The sequence below is a fragment of the Gekko japonicus genome, unplaced genomic scaffold, assembly GCF_001447785.1.
Source record: "Gekko japonicus isolate JY-2015 unplaced genomic scaffold, Gekko_japonicus_V1.1 scaffold1594, whole genome shotgun sequence".
Lineage (NCBI taxonomy): Eukaryota > Metazoa > Chordata > Lepidosauria > Squamata > Gekkonidae > Gekko > Gekko japonicus.
This window is the reverse complement of record NW_015167097.1, coordinates 383,678-400,065: the sequence shown is the minus strand read 5'-3', so window position 1 is coordinate 400,065 and position 16,388 is coordinate 383,678. Positions and strand designations below refer to the sequence as shown.

General features: G+C 42.8%; 1 protein-coding gene across 1 annotated transcript in view; it reads right to left on the bottom strand.

Annotated features, from left to right (window-relative positions):
- Positions 1-1,158: 1,158 nt before the first annotated feature.
- Positions 1,159-16,388, bottom strand: part of OMA1 (OMA1 zinc metallopeptidase) — a 41,451-nt gene continuing 26,221 nt past the window's right edge. Inside the window, exon 8 of the mRNA XM_015412917.1 lies at positions 1,159-2,058. Within this exon, the coding sequence (XP_015268403.1) occupies positions 1,921-2,058 (138 nt within the window). The 3' untranslated portion in view covers positions 1,159-1,920. The remainder of the gene's footprint in view (positions 2,059-16,388) is intronic.

Here is a 16,388-nt window from a genome sequence, read left to right as displayed (position 1 = left end):
ATATTCATGTTGTAAAAATTAGATTCCAAAAGCCAATCAATCAGCTAACAGATTTAAAGGGTAAACACAATTGTCTTGTCTGCCAGGACCTAAAAGCAGAGTACCACTTCCAGGGCTGGCATCCACATACATTGAGATGGGGCAGCTGCCGGGGCCCAGGGCTTCTGGGGGGCTCCACTGCTGATCCCCCACCTGATTGTGAATGCTCCACCACTGTGCTTCCAGCTACATGTGGTACCCAGCGCCACCAGGGAAGGGTGTCCAGACAGTGCACTACAGCGGTGCTTCTGGCAGCCACAACAATGGCACTTCCAGCCACACGGATTGCTTGGTGGTGTCAAGGGAAGGTGAAGGCAGCTCTGAGTGTATATGGTGGGAGGGTTCACAGGCAGATAGGGCGTGTGCAGATGAAAAGCAAGGTGGGGGCTACTGGTGGGCAATGAACTGTCTCTGTTAGTCATCCAGACCCTCTGACTATGGTTCATCTTATCTTGGCATCCCTAAGTACAATTGATTCAATGTAGTTCGAACAGCTTTCTCAGAAACAAGCAGACACACACCCTTCAAATGGGTCCTTTCTTGGCTGCAGTGTGTGAAGGGGTCCTCAGCAAGTACTTGTTCCACAGAGCTATAAAGAGGGAAGAGCTTTCTGTTGCAAAGAACAAGGTACGATTCAAAAATAAGGGGTGCATTCCAACAATCACACACTCCCCCCCAAAAAAAGAATAGCAGAAAATTATTTCCATGTTGGTAAACACCTCAATGTCCTCTAGCAACTACAACAGATATGATGCAACTTGTTAGCAGAAAACCAAGGACTGTGCAATAGCATGGGACAAAAGAATGACTTAAAATTAGACCGGGGGGCGGGGCGGTGGGAGACTTCAAATGATTGAGAGTTTCAATGATGCGACCATAAAATATATGGTTTGCCAACCTGCATTCCCAAGCCTAAGTCTAGCTGCTTTTGAAATACATGATTGATACTTCACAGCACCCACCCATCACCCAACTACCTGGAGCCCCAATCATTGGCATCCAAACTCTGACCATGTCCTGAGTAACTGTTTATATAACTAATTTCATCTTGTTTACTTAGGACTGCAACAAATAATTTATCAGTCCCTGGTGCTACCAGTTAATTTAACAGTCCCCAGTGCTACCAGTCAGACTGTAAGGCACATTTCACTTTGTGCCTTACAAACATTTTTACTCTACAAGGTTAACTGCCCTGTCCTTTGAGATTACATTCAAGTGAACTGTTGACTCAATCTGTCTTTTAAGACATACAAAACAAGACAATCCTAGCACTGAATCAAACAATTCGGTGGAATTCTGAACAGCCCACTAGTCAGTTTATCATATCTTGCTTTTTGTAGTATGTACAGAATTCTTATCATTTCCTCAATACAGTTGGGCACAGAAAACTGAAGTTACAGCAAACTCAAATGGATACCATAGGTAAGGAAGACCACTTTGCTGTGTGTCCCCTCCCCCACCCCGTTTAACTGGTAGTCCCTTTGAAACCTGTTTTCAAACACAAAATGGGAGATTATAACATTTATGGAATATATAATTATTGCCAGAGTACAATAGGTGAGTACATGTTACTGCCCCCTATAAATGCATAGTGCTACACGATGCCACATTTAAATAGTTGCTTCCTTTTCATCTCTGTGAAAGCAACTGCTTCCCATATACAAAATTCCACATTGTACAAACTGAGTATTCCATGTATAAATTGCAGTCAAAGGACTGTGTCATGATTTGTAGCCATCCTATCTGTATTTCATACAGTTTCAGAATCCCTGGAAAGTTTAAGAGGTATACAATAAGTATTTGGATAAAATTATTGCCTTCATCTTGACAGTTCTCCAGACAGAATATCCACAGGCATCTTCTTTTCGATGAAAGGAGGATTCACATTTGTTTTGCCATGATCTTTGGGTCTCCCTCTTTAGATGTTTGCAGAAGATGCTGCATACTCAGTCTGAAAATAAGACGTGGGTCTTCACTGGCCAAAGCAGGGCAATTGCAACTCTCTCGTATTTTAAGAGCCTGGGGGGGGTACAACCCAAAAAAAGACAAAAGTAGTAGTTATATTTACAAATAGAAGCACTGCTAGTTTGTAAAATTTATTTATTTATTTATTTATTTTTATTAATTCAATTTATACCCCGAGTGGGCTCAGGGCAGCTTACAGTAGTGGCACCAGTTGCCAATATAACCATATAAAACAGTTCTAAACAAATAAAACCATAAAATCATAAGGTGCTATTAGTTATCCTTACAGTGGTGTGCTACAGATGTCTCCAGCAGCTGAGATCCAGCTCAGTGTCGTCCTGAGTCACTCGATGGAATGAGCCAGATGTTAGAGCTAAGGGCCGGGCTCGTTGATTGTAATAGTGTGGGGGGGCTCCTAGTTGAAGGCCTGGTGGAAGAGCTCCATCTTGCAGGCCCTGCGGAATTGTAAAAGATCCTGCAGGGCCCTGATCTCTTCCGGGAGCTCGTTCCACCAGTAAGGAGCCGCCACTGTCGCCAGGTCGTTGTGGTCGAGGAAGGGAACCAACTGCCTAATCAGCCGAAGATGGTAAAAGGCCAACTTAGCAGTGGCTGATACCTGGGCTTCCATTGTTAAGGAAGAATCCAGGAGCACTCCCAAACTCCTAACCTCTGGCACTAATGGCGCCCCACCGAAGGTCAGGAGTGGGGTCCCCACCCGCACACCGCCCTAGCCCGCACACAGGACCTCCATCTTTGTCAGATTCAATTTCAGCTGACTCAGCCTGAGCCAACCAGCCACAGCCTGTAACGCCCAGTCCAAGTCTTCAAGACTGGAGTTCGACCAACCGCCCAACATCAGATAGAGCTGCGTGTCATCAGCATACTGGTGACATCTCAGCCTATGACTCTGAGCTATCTGGGCAAGGGGGCGCATATAGATGTTAAATAACATTGGGGAGAGCACTGCCCCTTGAGGCACTCCACACTCCAGCGGGTGTCTCCTGGACTACTGCTCCCCAAGTGCCACCCTTTGTCCCCAACCTTGGAGAAAGGAAGCAAGCCATTGCAAGGCAAGCCCCTGAATTCCCATGTTGGCGAGGTGGTGAAGCAGCAACTGATGACTGACCATGTCAAACGCAGCCGACAGGTCCAACAACAGCAGTACTGCTGAACTGCCCCAATCCAGATCCCTCCGGAGATCATCAGTCAGGGCGACCCCGTCTCTGTCCCATGTCTGGGTGAAAGCCGGACTGGAAGGGATCTAATGTGGAAGTGTCATCCATAAAGCCCTGTAACTGTATCACCACCGCCCTCTCAATTAATTTGCCCAAATAGGGCAAATTGGAGACCGGCCGGTAATTAGCCAATTCAGCCAGGTCCAGAGATGGATTTTTCAGAAGTGGGCGGACCATCGGCTCCCTTGAGTGCCCCCAGGAACAGCCCCTCCAAGAGGGACTTGTTGATAATTTCCCTTAGGGCACCTTGAAACCCCTCGTGGCCCGCTTTAATGAGCCAGGAAGGGCACTGATCAAGGCTGCGTGTGGTTGGACGTACAGTCAAGAGCAATCTGTCGACTTCCTCCAGGCTGAGTGGGCTGAAATGATCCAGAACCAAAACTGAAGACGTGCTTGGGGCCTCAAGCTCACTCACTGTTTCAACTGTGGCGAGGAGGTCACGGCGGAGCGACAAGACTTTATCCGCGAAATAGCTCGCAAATGCCTCACAGCCAATGTCCAATTCCCTAGCATTTGGTCTGCCCTGTAGCAGAGCTGTTATAGACTAAATCATTCTAAACAATTGGGCTGGGCGTGAGCTTGCAGATGCAATTGTAGCCACGTAGTAGTCATGCTTCGCAGCCTTGACTGCCATCTCGTAGGATCTCATAAAATAGAGAAACTCAGCTCCTTCTCAGGGTTGGAGTGAAGGAACAAACAAACAAACACAAAATTTAACACAAGCTTAAAAATTGTATATAAATACTTAATAAAAATAAGTAATGTAACTCAGTAATGCAACCAGGAGACAGGATTTGCACAACTGGAGCTCACAGAACAGATACGGTTGATACTGGAGCCTTAAACATATTGACAATTTGTCTAAGGAAACGCAAAACTTAGGAACAGAATAAATTAATACATCATGTGTCATTTACTGAGGATGCGGTTTTAATCATACAAGTCAGTGTGTGTGCACGCGTATGTATGCAAACTTTGTAAAGGGAACATGTGATTGATGAATCGACTGGATACAGCTCCTTTCTGTTGGTGACCTGTTGCTGTAGAACAGCCTCCTGGAAGGGCTGAACAATCTACCTTTGGGGCCTTCCGGCAAGGCTGCACAACAGAACATCAAAAGAGTGTACTGGGCAGCTTTAATAGGCTCTGGCTTCTCTATTGATATTATTTGTTTTAAATAACACACTTCAATTATTGTAATAGATTGTTATTTTTGTATTGTAGTGCTCTCAATCCTGACTGCGTTGGGAGAAAAGCTGGGCCTATAAATATTCTAAATATATATACATACATAACTTTTCTGATTATAAACATACTACCCTGGCTGCAGAGAAGAAGCAGGCACTAAAGAAGTATTTCATTTGAAGAGCTTCTGTGGTTTGTTTTGTTTTTGTAGGCCAGAAAAAGTCTGTCTCTCAAAGCTGACTCTATGGGTTAGTTCAGATGTAAAGACCGTAATGCGCTAAAACTATGGCTCGAAAAAGTGGGACTATGCCACAGGCTCATGCAGTGTCCTCATAAGAACATAAGAGATGCCAATGTTGGATCAGGCCAAAGACCCATCCAGTCCAACACTCTGTATCACACAGTGGCCAGAAATACCAGTGCCATCAGGAGGTCCACCAGTGGGGCCAGGACATTAGAAGCCCTCCCACTGTTGACCCCCCCCAAGCACCAAGATGACAGAGCATCACTTGCCCCAGAGTCCCTATCTATACCTTGTGGCTAATAGCCACTGATGGACCTCTGCTCCATATGCTTATCTAATTCCCTTTTGAAGCCGTCCATGCTTGTAGCTGCCACCACTTCCTGTGGCAGTGAATTCCAAGTGTTAATCACTCTTTGGGTGAAGAAGTACTTCCTTTTATCCGTTCTAACCCGACCGCTCAGCAATTTCATGGAGTGCCCACGGGTTCTTGTATTGTGAGAAAGGGAGAAAAGTACCTCTTTCTCTACCTGCTCTTTCCCATGCATAATCTTATAAACCTCAATCATGTCACCCCTCAGTCGTCGTTTCTCCAAGCTAAAGAGCCCTAAGCGCCTTAACCGTTCCTCATAGGGAAAGTGTTCCAACCCTTTTATCATTCGAGTTGCTCTTTTCTGCACTTTTTCCAAAGCTATAATATCCTTTTTAAGGTGTGGTGACCAGAATTGCACACAGTATTCCAGATGAGGTCGCACCATTGATTTATATAGCGGCATTATGATATTGGCTGATCTGTTTACAATACCCTTCCTAATAATCCCCAGCATAGCATTGGCCTTCTTTATTGCAGTCACACACTGTCTCGACATTTTCAGTGAGTTATCTACTACAACTCCAAGATCTCTCTCTTGATCTGTCTCTGCCAGTTCAGACCCCATCAACGTGTATTTATAGTTAGGATTTTTGGCTCCAATGTGCATCACCTTGCACTTGGCCACATTGAACCCCATTTGCCATGTTGACGCCCACTCGCCCAACTTTGACAGATCCCTTTGGAGTGCCTCACAATCCTCACTGGTTTTCACCACCCTGAACAACTTCGTATCATCCGCAAATTTAGCCACTTCACTGCTTACTCCCAACTCCAAATCATTAATGAACAAGTTAAAAAGCAGTGGACCAAGTACTGATCCCTGTGGTACCCCACTGCTTACACCCCTCCACTGGGAGAACTGCCCATTTATACTCACTCTCTGTTTTCTATTAATTAGCCAGTTTTTGATCCATAAAAGGACTTGTCCTTTTATCCCATGATTTTTGAGCTTACTTAGGAGCCTTTGATGAGGAACTTTATCAAAAGCTTTCTGGAAGTCAAGGTAAACAATATCTATTGGATCCCCCTTGTCCACATGTTTGTTCACCCCCTCAAAGAACATTAACAGGTTAGTGAGACAAGATCTTCCCTTACAGAACCCATGTTGAGTCTGCCTCAATAGGTTTTGTTCATCTATGTGCCTACTAATTCTTTCCTTAATAATGGTTTCCACCAATTTACCCGGTATCGACGTCAGACTGACTGGCCTGTAATTTCCCGGATCTCCTCTGGAACCCTTTTTAAAGATGGGAGTGACATTAGCTACCTTCCAGTCCTCAGGAATGGAGGCTGATTTTAAGGAGAGATTACATATTTTTGTCAGGAGATCCACAAGTTCACAATTGAGTTCTTTCAGAACTCTTGGATGTATGCCATCTGGGCCTGGTGATTTATCAGTTTTTAAGTTGTTTATCAGTTTTAGGACCTCCTCTCTCGTCACCTCAATCTGACTCAGGTCTTTCAACACCCCTCCCGAACTCAGCGGCTCTGGAGTGGGCAAGCACCTCTCATCTTCCACAGTGAAGACGGAGGCAAAAAATGCATTTAGCTTCTCAGCCATTTCCCTATCATCCTTCAGTACTCCTTTTACCCCTTGGTCATCCAAGGGCCCCACTGCCTCCCTGGCTGGTTTCCTGCTTCTAATGTATTTGAAGAAAGTTTTATTGCTGGTTTTTATGTTTTTTGCTATATGCTCCTCATATTCCCTTTTTGCCTGCCTGACCACAGACTTGCATTTTATTTGCCATAGCCTGTGTTCCCTTTTATCAGCCTCACTGTGACTAGCTTTCCACCACTTAAAGGAATCCTTTTTACCTTTTACAGCTTCTATTACTTTGTTTCTTAACCATGCAGGCTTTTTCCTATACCTGTTTGTGCCTTTCCTAACCTGTGGAATATATATTTTTTGAGCTTCTAGAATCGTAGTTTTAAATAGTTTCTAAGCTTCCCCAATGGTTTTGACCCTTTCTACTTTTCCTTTCAGTTTCCTCCCCACATGTCCCCTCATATCAGAAAAATTACCCCTTTTAAAGTTAAAAGTGGTTGTGTGAGTCTTTTTGGCCAATTCCCTATTTATACAAATGTTGAACTCAACAACATTATGATCACTGTTCCCAAGCGGTGCAATCACTTTTACATCCCATCTCTCACCAGGTCTTGAGTGTTACTTAGGACCAAATCAAGGATCACCTCTCCCCTGGTAGGTTCCCTCCTTTCCCCCTATGTGTACTCACATTCATTCTCTCCCCTTTTTTGGAAAACCACCATTTGCTGTTATATGCAAACTCAGCAAACTATGGTTGTCTTGAGACCAGAATTACAAATCATGATTTGATCAAGGCTTGCATTTCTGGGATTTAGGAAAACAGTGATTTGTACAAGACTTTATTTGCATGTAATGTCAAACCATGAGAGGAAAGGAAGGAGGCAAGCTGAGAGTGCAAGAGGGGAAAGAGGGAGGGGGATTATGCAAGCCCCTTGCTCAGATACCAAGTTTATGTGGGGGGGACGACAGTGCCAACATTCCCAGACCAATAAATTTCAAAGTCACATTTCTCCAATCACAATTATATCTCTTAGGGCAACAAAAAACAAAAATACTTCCTGGAAATAGATCTAGTCTAGAAACAAACTTAATAACTATGATCAGCCTTTACAGGCATATGACAAGTATTTTCTCATTTGTGCAAGCTGGTTTAAATGTAAGGTATGCGTCTAATTCTTCGACCATCTACACATCCCCTCTGGCTAGATATCTGCAACGATTTGATTTACCCTCATCATCTAGAGGATGTGTTATGGTTGTCCAGGAATCTAATGGGACCCTGCACCGACCTTATTGACCTAGTACAAGCTTCAATAACATGTTGGAAAACACACTCTAAACCTCTCCTACCTAAAATCTCTCGACTATCTTCTTTCCTGAATCAAACATGGTTTGCTCCTGGGAGGAACTTGGATTCTGATAAGATTTGGAGGAAAAAACATCTCTTTCGCATTCGCGACATAGCTACTAAGAAAGGTATAAAAACCAAAAAAGAACTGGAAAGAATTCTAGACCACCCAATACCGTGGTACTTTTATTTGCAATTAAACCATCTTCTTTCATCCTTAGAAGTGACAAAACTGATCTCCACGAACCCTACAGATCTAGAACGAGTGTTACTGGGGTTTGAAAACAGAAACAAAGGCCTTATTTCGAAATTATACTCTATTCTTCTTCAAAACTCTAGTATGAAACCGCTAGCATATCAGGCTAGATGGCAGAACGACTGCGGTATCGATTTCTCTATAAATCATTGGGAACTGTTATGGAAGTCAAGTTGCTTCTACAATAAGACTATACACATAACTCTACAAAACTTAAAGATACTCTCTAGGTGGTACGCAACTCCACACAAATTGTCCAGGATTTCATCAGAATATTCCCCTAATTGCTGGAAAGGGTGTCGCCAGGTTGGCGATTATGCTCACTGTTGGTGGCTATGCGCAAAAGTTAAAAAATTCTGGTCTGAGATTCTAAAAATAATCCAAACAATTACCTCGGTTCAAATCCCATTTTCTCCTGAAACTATATTTTTAAACATATGGCCTGCTTCACTAAGATCTAGACCACACAAAGACACAATTGAGACAATGATAGATGCGGCGAAAACAACCATAGCGTCCGTGTGGAAAGACCATAAAGCTCCATCTTTGGAACTATGGTACAAGAAGCTTTGGAACCATTACTTAATGGACGCTGTTACAAGTAAACTGAACTATTCATCCCAAAATCCGATACGAGACACGTTTGCTGAAAAATGGTTCTCTGTGTTGGACTATCTGTCTAGGCAACATTTTCTCTCTCCTGAGTGGTCCCAATATCACAAATGGTTTTGAGCTGCTATCTTCTCTACGTTTCTTCCTGCTCTATGGAATTCAACCAATACTCAGCAACCTCTCTACAAGCTGCTCCCCAGTATTTCCTTATTTTCTATCACTTCCCTCTTCTCACACTCAACGAATCTAAGATGATGTCAAATCTACCCACATGACAATCATCAATCTGCTTACCATTTTAGGTTAGGCGAAATGCAAAGAGATATAGTTGTATATGCAACACTACTGTACTTGGTTTTAAGCTGTCTACTTAATATGTTACTGGTTTATAACTTGTATTGTTCTGTTGATATTACTTCAGTGGAAGTTCCACTACTGTTTTCATCCGGTTATGATTGTATTTACCAATGCAAAGTTTTAAATAAAGAAAGAGAAAAAAAAAGAAAGAAAAAAAAGGTATGCGTCCCCCCTGGCCATCTGCCAGGGATGGGTAGGTTTGCCAGATCCAGGTTAGGAAACTCCTGAAGATTTAGGAATGGAGCCTGAGGACAGGGATCTCAGTAGGATGCCACAGAGTCCACCCTCCAAAGCATCCTTTTTCTCCAGGAGAACTGATCTCTGTAGTCTGGAGATGAGCTGTAATTCTGGGGGATTCCCAACTCATACCTGGAGGCTTGCATCACTATGCAGGCATCACTGAAACCATCTTGTGCTAAAGGGTTTGCATATCTTCTCTGACACAACATTCCCATCTTCTCCACTCTCTCATCAGTAAATTTTTGAAAATAAAAAATATCCAATTTTGTTTTTGCAGACAATCACCTAATACCTCCCATAAATATGCACTGGATGTGTATCACGCCATTTCCACTTCAGTTACCAATCAGTTTCTTAACTGATATTTATAACGACAGACCAGAATTTTCTCTTGCCAAACATAAGCCACTGCAAGACTGCATTAATGTCAAACTGCATTATTCAAGCCAAGAAGAAACAGAAAGATTCAGGTTATATCTTGAAAAGGGCAATGTAATCCTTTAAATTAATTTAGCGTTTTTAAATCTCTGTGCTTTTTTTTACACTGAACAGTCCCTACCTTTCCCTTACCTAATTTCCTGAGTGATCTAAAATACTGGCATGCACATGCGCACACATACACACACACACGATCAAGAGCCCCCCGTGTGATAGCTCAGAGGAAACATGGCTACTCTGTGGAGGTCTTTGCTTTCTTATTCCACATCAAGCAATCTGAGGGGCCAAGAGGGGCCTGATTAAACACACACCACACTGATTCATATTCCATTTAATACAAGATGAAGACTTCAGGCATGACAGGGATGGTTATGCTCAGCATGGGCGCTCCTGCAGCTACACTCCAGTCAAAGAAATATGTGCAGCTATTTTTGTATATGGACTTTTGTCTCCAGTCCACAATCTTTAATCTTACACAGGGGGTGCCCTTCCCTAGCTATTGCTTTTTATTCAGCACCAATGAAGCCCTAGAGTTTGTAAAATTACAAAGGCATCACTCCTCTACAATTCTATGGTATATTCCATTCAAAAAAAAAAAACACATGAAGCTGCCTTATACTCAGTCAGACCACTGGTCTATCAAGAACAATACTGGCAGTGGTTCTCCAGGATCTCAGGAAGAGGTCTTTCATATCACGTACTATCTGAGCCTTTAAACTGGAGATGCTGAGGACTACACTTGGGACTTCCTCTACCATTGAGCCATTATACCCCCCTTGAGTAAGAGGACACAAACCAACACAGGCAGTTGGAACAACATTTATCTTCAATGTGACTTTCCTTAGAATCAATACTAGTAGTTGGATTGGTGAAACGCTGCATGCAGTATATCCCATCTCCCCAGCTCTGCTGTTATCTAGATGCATATTCCATATGAAAGGCAAGATGAAATAGTATGATTAGAGCCAGTTTGGTGTAGTGGTTAAGTGTGCAGACTCTAATATGGGAGAACCGGGTTTAATTCCCCACTCCTCCACTTGCACCTGGCTGGATGACCTTGGGCAAGCCGTAGCTCTGATAAGAACTGTTCTTGAAAAAGAGCAGTTTCTGTCAAGAGCTCTCTCAGCCCCACCTACCTCACAGGGTGTCTGTTGTGGGGAAAGGAAGGGAAAGGAGTTTGTAAGCCGCTCTGAGACATCTTTGGGTAGTGAAGGGCGGGGTATAAATCCAATCTCTTCTTCTTCTCTTCTTCTATTAAGGAGCATTCCTATATATGACAATTCCTGACTCTTTGATTTCACAGCAATCTTGTGATATTTGCTTACTTGCAAACATTTTCTTAATGATTATCACTGCAGAAGTTTGGTCAGTCATTTGCACACAGCTGTGCCTGTACAGTCAACTCAGATACAAGGGTGTTGGACTTGGATATAGGGACTCCAAATCACTTAACTAGGAAATGATCAGCTGACTTTTGAGATGTCACCATGTCTCAAACTAGGCACTCAAGCAAATGTAAGAATAAACTACCGTTCTGCATTCCTCTCAGCAAAAGGCAGGATACAATGTTTTATTTATAACCAAACAATAAGAAATCAGATGTTTCAAAGCTGGAAAGAACATGATCAAATCCAGAAAGTTTGGATTGGACTGTTGGATTGGATTGTGGCCAAGCAGACTGTAGCCAAGCAGACTGAATACCCTGGAAAAGGATGGTAATGCCTGTTCTTCTGTCGTCAAGTTAGTACCAAAGTCAATACAGAGAATCTGTTCGCCATCTTGCTCACATTAACACAGCCATAAATTCACTGGCGGGGGGGGGGAACTACCGCCATGCTAAAATCTTATAATTATGCCAATTTTCTCCCTGTGTGCACAAGCTGCTTCATCTAGCACTATTAATTGTACCTTGAGGATAGTTTTCAACGGTACCTAGTTAGAAGCTTTCCAAAGTTCTTTGAGATTCACCAGCCAGTGGACCTCATGGATTGGTTTCTTCACTTCCATGGACCTTCTCCCTCAGATCCATACACAATGCAAAGTAACTGTACCTATTTCCCTCAGGCAAAGGCAGGAAGACATATATCAAATAAGATCAATGCACAGCAATATTTAGGGTATATGGAAGATCACCAGGATGTGGCTCCATGTCCCCATTTTTAATCATGTTTACAGCAAGTTAGCCCCTAAAGGAGGGAAATCCATAAAACCCTGGACAAAAGGGTACATCTTGCCCTCCAAGTAATATACTTTCTTTTTTCTTTTCTTTTCTTTTTAAAGAAAAGGCTACAGGCAGACAGCTTCCAAACTGATTTAAAATTCTCAAGGGAGACTGAAAGGTTTTGTTCAGTAATTTACACGAAAAAATTTTAGGAGCAGAAATAAAAATGACCTCTTTTTTTCTAATGCATTTCCTAAAAATGTCATTCTCACAAATACAATTTCTTGTAACAGCTTGTTTTGTTTCTGAGCAACAGTAAATATACACGTTATACAGGACAGTTTGTTTTTTAAAAATCTGAAAATGCTAGGTTTGCTAGCATCATGTACTTTCAAGACCAATTCAATTATACCAGCTAGTAAAATATTTACCCTTAATCACTCTGTGATACAAGGAAAATGAAACCTGGACTGAGAATGAGTGATGTCTGTATAGTACAGTTTCTCTGTTTATTATTTAAAACTTGAACCATATTTTATAGCCAGTGCTGTAAAGAATTACACTTTATAAAAAGAGTCACTTTTAAAATCTAACCCTGTTGTTTACATCACTAAACCTCCATTCAAATCAGTTTATATTTACTCTTGTCATGGTCTATGCTAGAGATATACTGTTCTGACACAGAAGCCGATTGACCCGTGGGCTATCCAGCCCCATACTCTCCCTAGTAGTAGTCTAAAGTGAAACAGTGCTTAGTTCCCTGAAATTTATCTTATCCACTAGACCATATGCTAATAGACAGAATCTAGCAGTCTCTGGTATAAATCCAACCTGATAGAAATGGTGTATCGGTTGCTGATCACTGTCGCATTTCCTAAGTTGCTCCCTTCACTTCCTGCACCATTCTTCCCCACCTACACCTATCACCTCCCCATCTCTTTACTTCCACCAATGCCAAAAAACCATATGAGGTTTAAGTGCCGGTGATGTGATCACAATAAGAAATCATGAATGAGGGGCAGGATTTCTCAAGGAAACTTAACATTCTGCCACTCATCTCTTCTTCAGTGTTTATTTAATTGCTGAATTCTGCCCCAGCTGTTGAAGCGCATACTCCAAATATCCTCACCAATAGTGACTAATCTGCTAGGGGAAAACTAAAACCATACCAGTATTTTTAAACTATCAGTTCTAACATTTACCCACAGAGTTCTGACCAGAATTTACAAGGCTCAAAAGCATGCTATGCAAATACATGGCATATGTAGGTTTTCCTCTCTCTCCCCTTTCCTCCAGCAGTACCTTTTAATTCCCAAGACCATTCTGGGGATCAGGGAGCCTGTATGGGAGGGAGGGAGCCCTGCACAGGATGGGGGATGCAGTAAGGTACAGAACCAGGCTCTCCTGCTCTTGCTTATTACCAGCAGAAAGCTGGGAGGATCCTAGCAATTTTGCTTGTTTTAAACCTGCTGTGCATGAATTTCATTGGATAACTTCTCTTTCTAGTAATATAAAAGATGGTCAGCATTCAATTAGAGACACTCTTTGTTTGTACAGCCTCTCATGTGGAAAGTGTTTTGTAACACCAGTTATTTTTGTTGCCCTTCTAAACAGTCTTCTAGTACTCTCATATCCTTTTTTAAGGACAATGAACAACAAAATGTCTGGGGAAACTTTAATACAAATAATGCAGAAACACACAAGACATGCTGCTGTTCTTATGGAAGTCAGTGGTGTGCAGGCTGCGGTCACACGGGCAGGAAAATGTGTGGGGGGAGCATGGCTGTTTGCCCCGGAGCAAAATAACGCGCGATTGCGCGAGCAGACATCCCATGGAGGTCCCGTGGTAGGGGGGAGGTGCCGATCACACCACAATCCTGCGGTGCGGCAAAGAAGCGCCGCAGCGTGGCAAACGGGTGGGGTTTTTTTTCTGTACACCGACGTGTGCCCATGCCTCGTTGGGTGCTTGTGCGCATCCCAAGGACACTTGGGAAAAAAAACCTTTTTGCGAGGGGACATGGGCGGGTGCCGGATGCCATGGAATTCCACCGGAAACGTGATCACGCGCCCGCCCTTGCCCCGCGGTTTCCGGACTAGTACCTCCGAGGTACTAGTTTTTTACCGCGCATCTTCGGAGTGAAGCCTCGGGTGAGCCACGGGAGCTCTACGCTTCCCAGATGTGGCGGTGAGATCGCGCCCGGAAAATCCGCCTATCTTCCATCTCTCTAGCGTGCCTAATGCTCCGTGTGACCGCAGCCCCAGTTTGTTTTTTAGAGCACAACTTCTAAGGAGACAGCTTTCGTAGCACTTCTGTTCTTAAGCCTCTCATTTGTTACAGTCTGCAAATGTTATTACTTTCCAGTTTAAACATGCTTAATCACCAAAGATGTTAAAAGCTTAGACCGATATACACTTCATATTTTCAGATTCATTTACATTGTACTTTTTAATATACACCTCTGTGACCATGGGATTAACTATTATGTCAAGTGGGGATGGACCCCCTTCCATCTGGGGCAGCATGTAGGAAGTTTCCAGTGTAGGTTTACTAGGGGCACCTGGACAGTGGTGGAAAGTGCCATCAAGTCACAGCTGACATATAGGGTTTTCAACCTCTGTGGGGTTTTCAAGGAAAGAGATAAAGTAGTTTGCCATCCCCTGCCTTTGCTCAGCAACCTTGAACTTCCTTGGAGGTCTCCCATCCGTCTGCAGTTGGCACCTCCGCACTTACCCCAGGGGACTGCAAGGCCCACCAAGTGTGCTGCACCAACAAGCCCCAAAGCTCTCTGTCAGGTTGCAGCAGGGGGTGGCCTTGACCAAGTCTACTCAGGAGTCAGCCAACTTGAAGGAGCCCAACCAGTGCTTAGTGGCATGCTCAACAGCAGAATCCAATCCAGCCAAGCTTCTACCAGATGGAACCCTGGCACTGAGACCCAGGGGAGCTCTGACAGGGCAGCAAGGACAGCAGGCAGCACTGACCTTCTTAAAAGAGGTTGCGTGGGGCTGAGATCTGACACGAATGGGCTAGGCTGGGCCATCCAGGTCACAACAAACTTCGAATAGGCAGAGAAGTATCTTCCAATACTGTGTTGCCATGCCGGTAGCAGCAGCCCTTACTGAATGTCTGCTTACCATGTCTCTGCTTAAGGGATATGAACCCAGTCATAAATAAGGGTGACAATCAGCTTAGAACAATGCAGTCGCTCCCTGGAAGCAAGTATATTGTTTGAAAGGACACAGTAGTGTTTGTGCTGCAGAAAATTTAAGAGCAAGGACAGGATTGAAGGTGGTCATGCACACATTTCTGAAGAAAATGAGGGGGAAAAACAGAATATGTTTCAGCTTAAGGCTTCCATATGGCCATGAATGCGAAGAGATACAGCAATATAATTTGTTTGAAGAGACTATAACTATGTAAATATGCTAAAACAAGGACTTGCAATTACTAGTCAGAGGAGTATTATGTCACGGGCTCAGCAGCCATGGTTTTCACTGGTGTGGCATCACAATCAATTTGAACTTTTAATCGTAATAATTCTGCTACTTGAAATTTTAAATTGTAATAATTCTGCTACTTGAGAGAAGTTCTAGATGACAAAATATGCTCTTAGAACATACCTAGTCACATAGTACCACCAAATTAGTGCATTACATAACGTACCATATACTTTATGACTTTAAAAGCAGATTCTTTAATTATAGTCATCATTTATAGGTCACATTGGAGTTCCTCTGGGGAGAAAAGTAGTCTAAAAATGCTCACATAAATAAGATTTATATAGAAACAAACTGCCCCAACTGCTGTGGGATTTAATAGCCTAGAAATACAATTGCCTCTATAAAAGGTCAGTTTCTGAATCAACCCTCTAGCAAACAACATTCAACAGCATCTCAAAGCAATTTTTATTTTTGAACATTTTCCCCAATCACAGAATACTTAATGTTGATCAATCAGAGCAAAATCAGTCAAGTATTAAGAAAAAATGTTGCCCAAGTTTGAACCTGGGGTTCAAAGTTCAAAATGCAGTATTTCCTGGCTTAAAGTACCAGCTCCATTCCAAATGGCTTCACATTCCGCTTACTTTAATATATCTATAGACTTGTAAAAAAACCCTGCATATTACTAGTCATAAAGGGGGGGGGAGTTTATGCTGTCGATACAGTACCATAGGTTATGTATGACCAGCACATTCCTTTTGTATTGACATGTAAGTTGTAAAATTTCCATTTAACATTTGTTAACTATAAGACAAAAATGCAAAGCAAAAACAAAAAATCTGAAAACATAAAATTTGCATCAAGGTTTCAGAGACATGAAGTCCATGATATGTACCACTCTGGACACATTCAAGATATTCAAATTTTCTTTCAAAAGCACAGCACATTAATCTC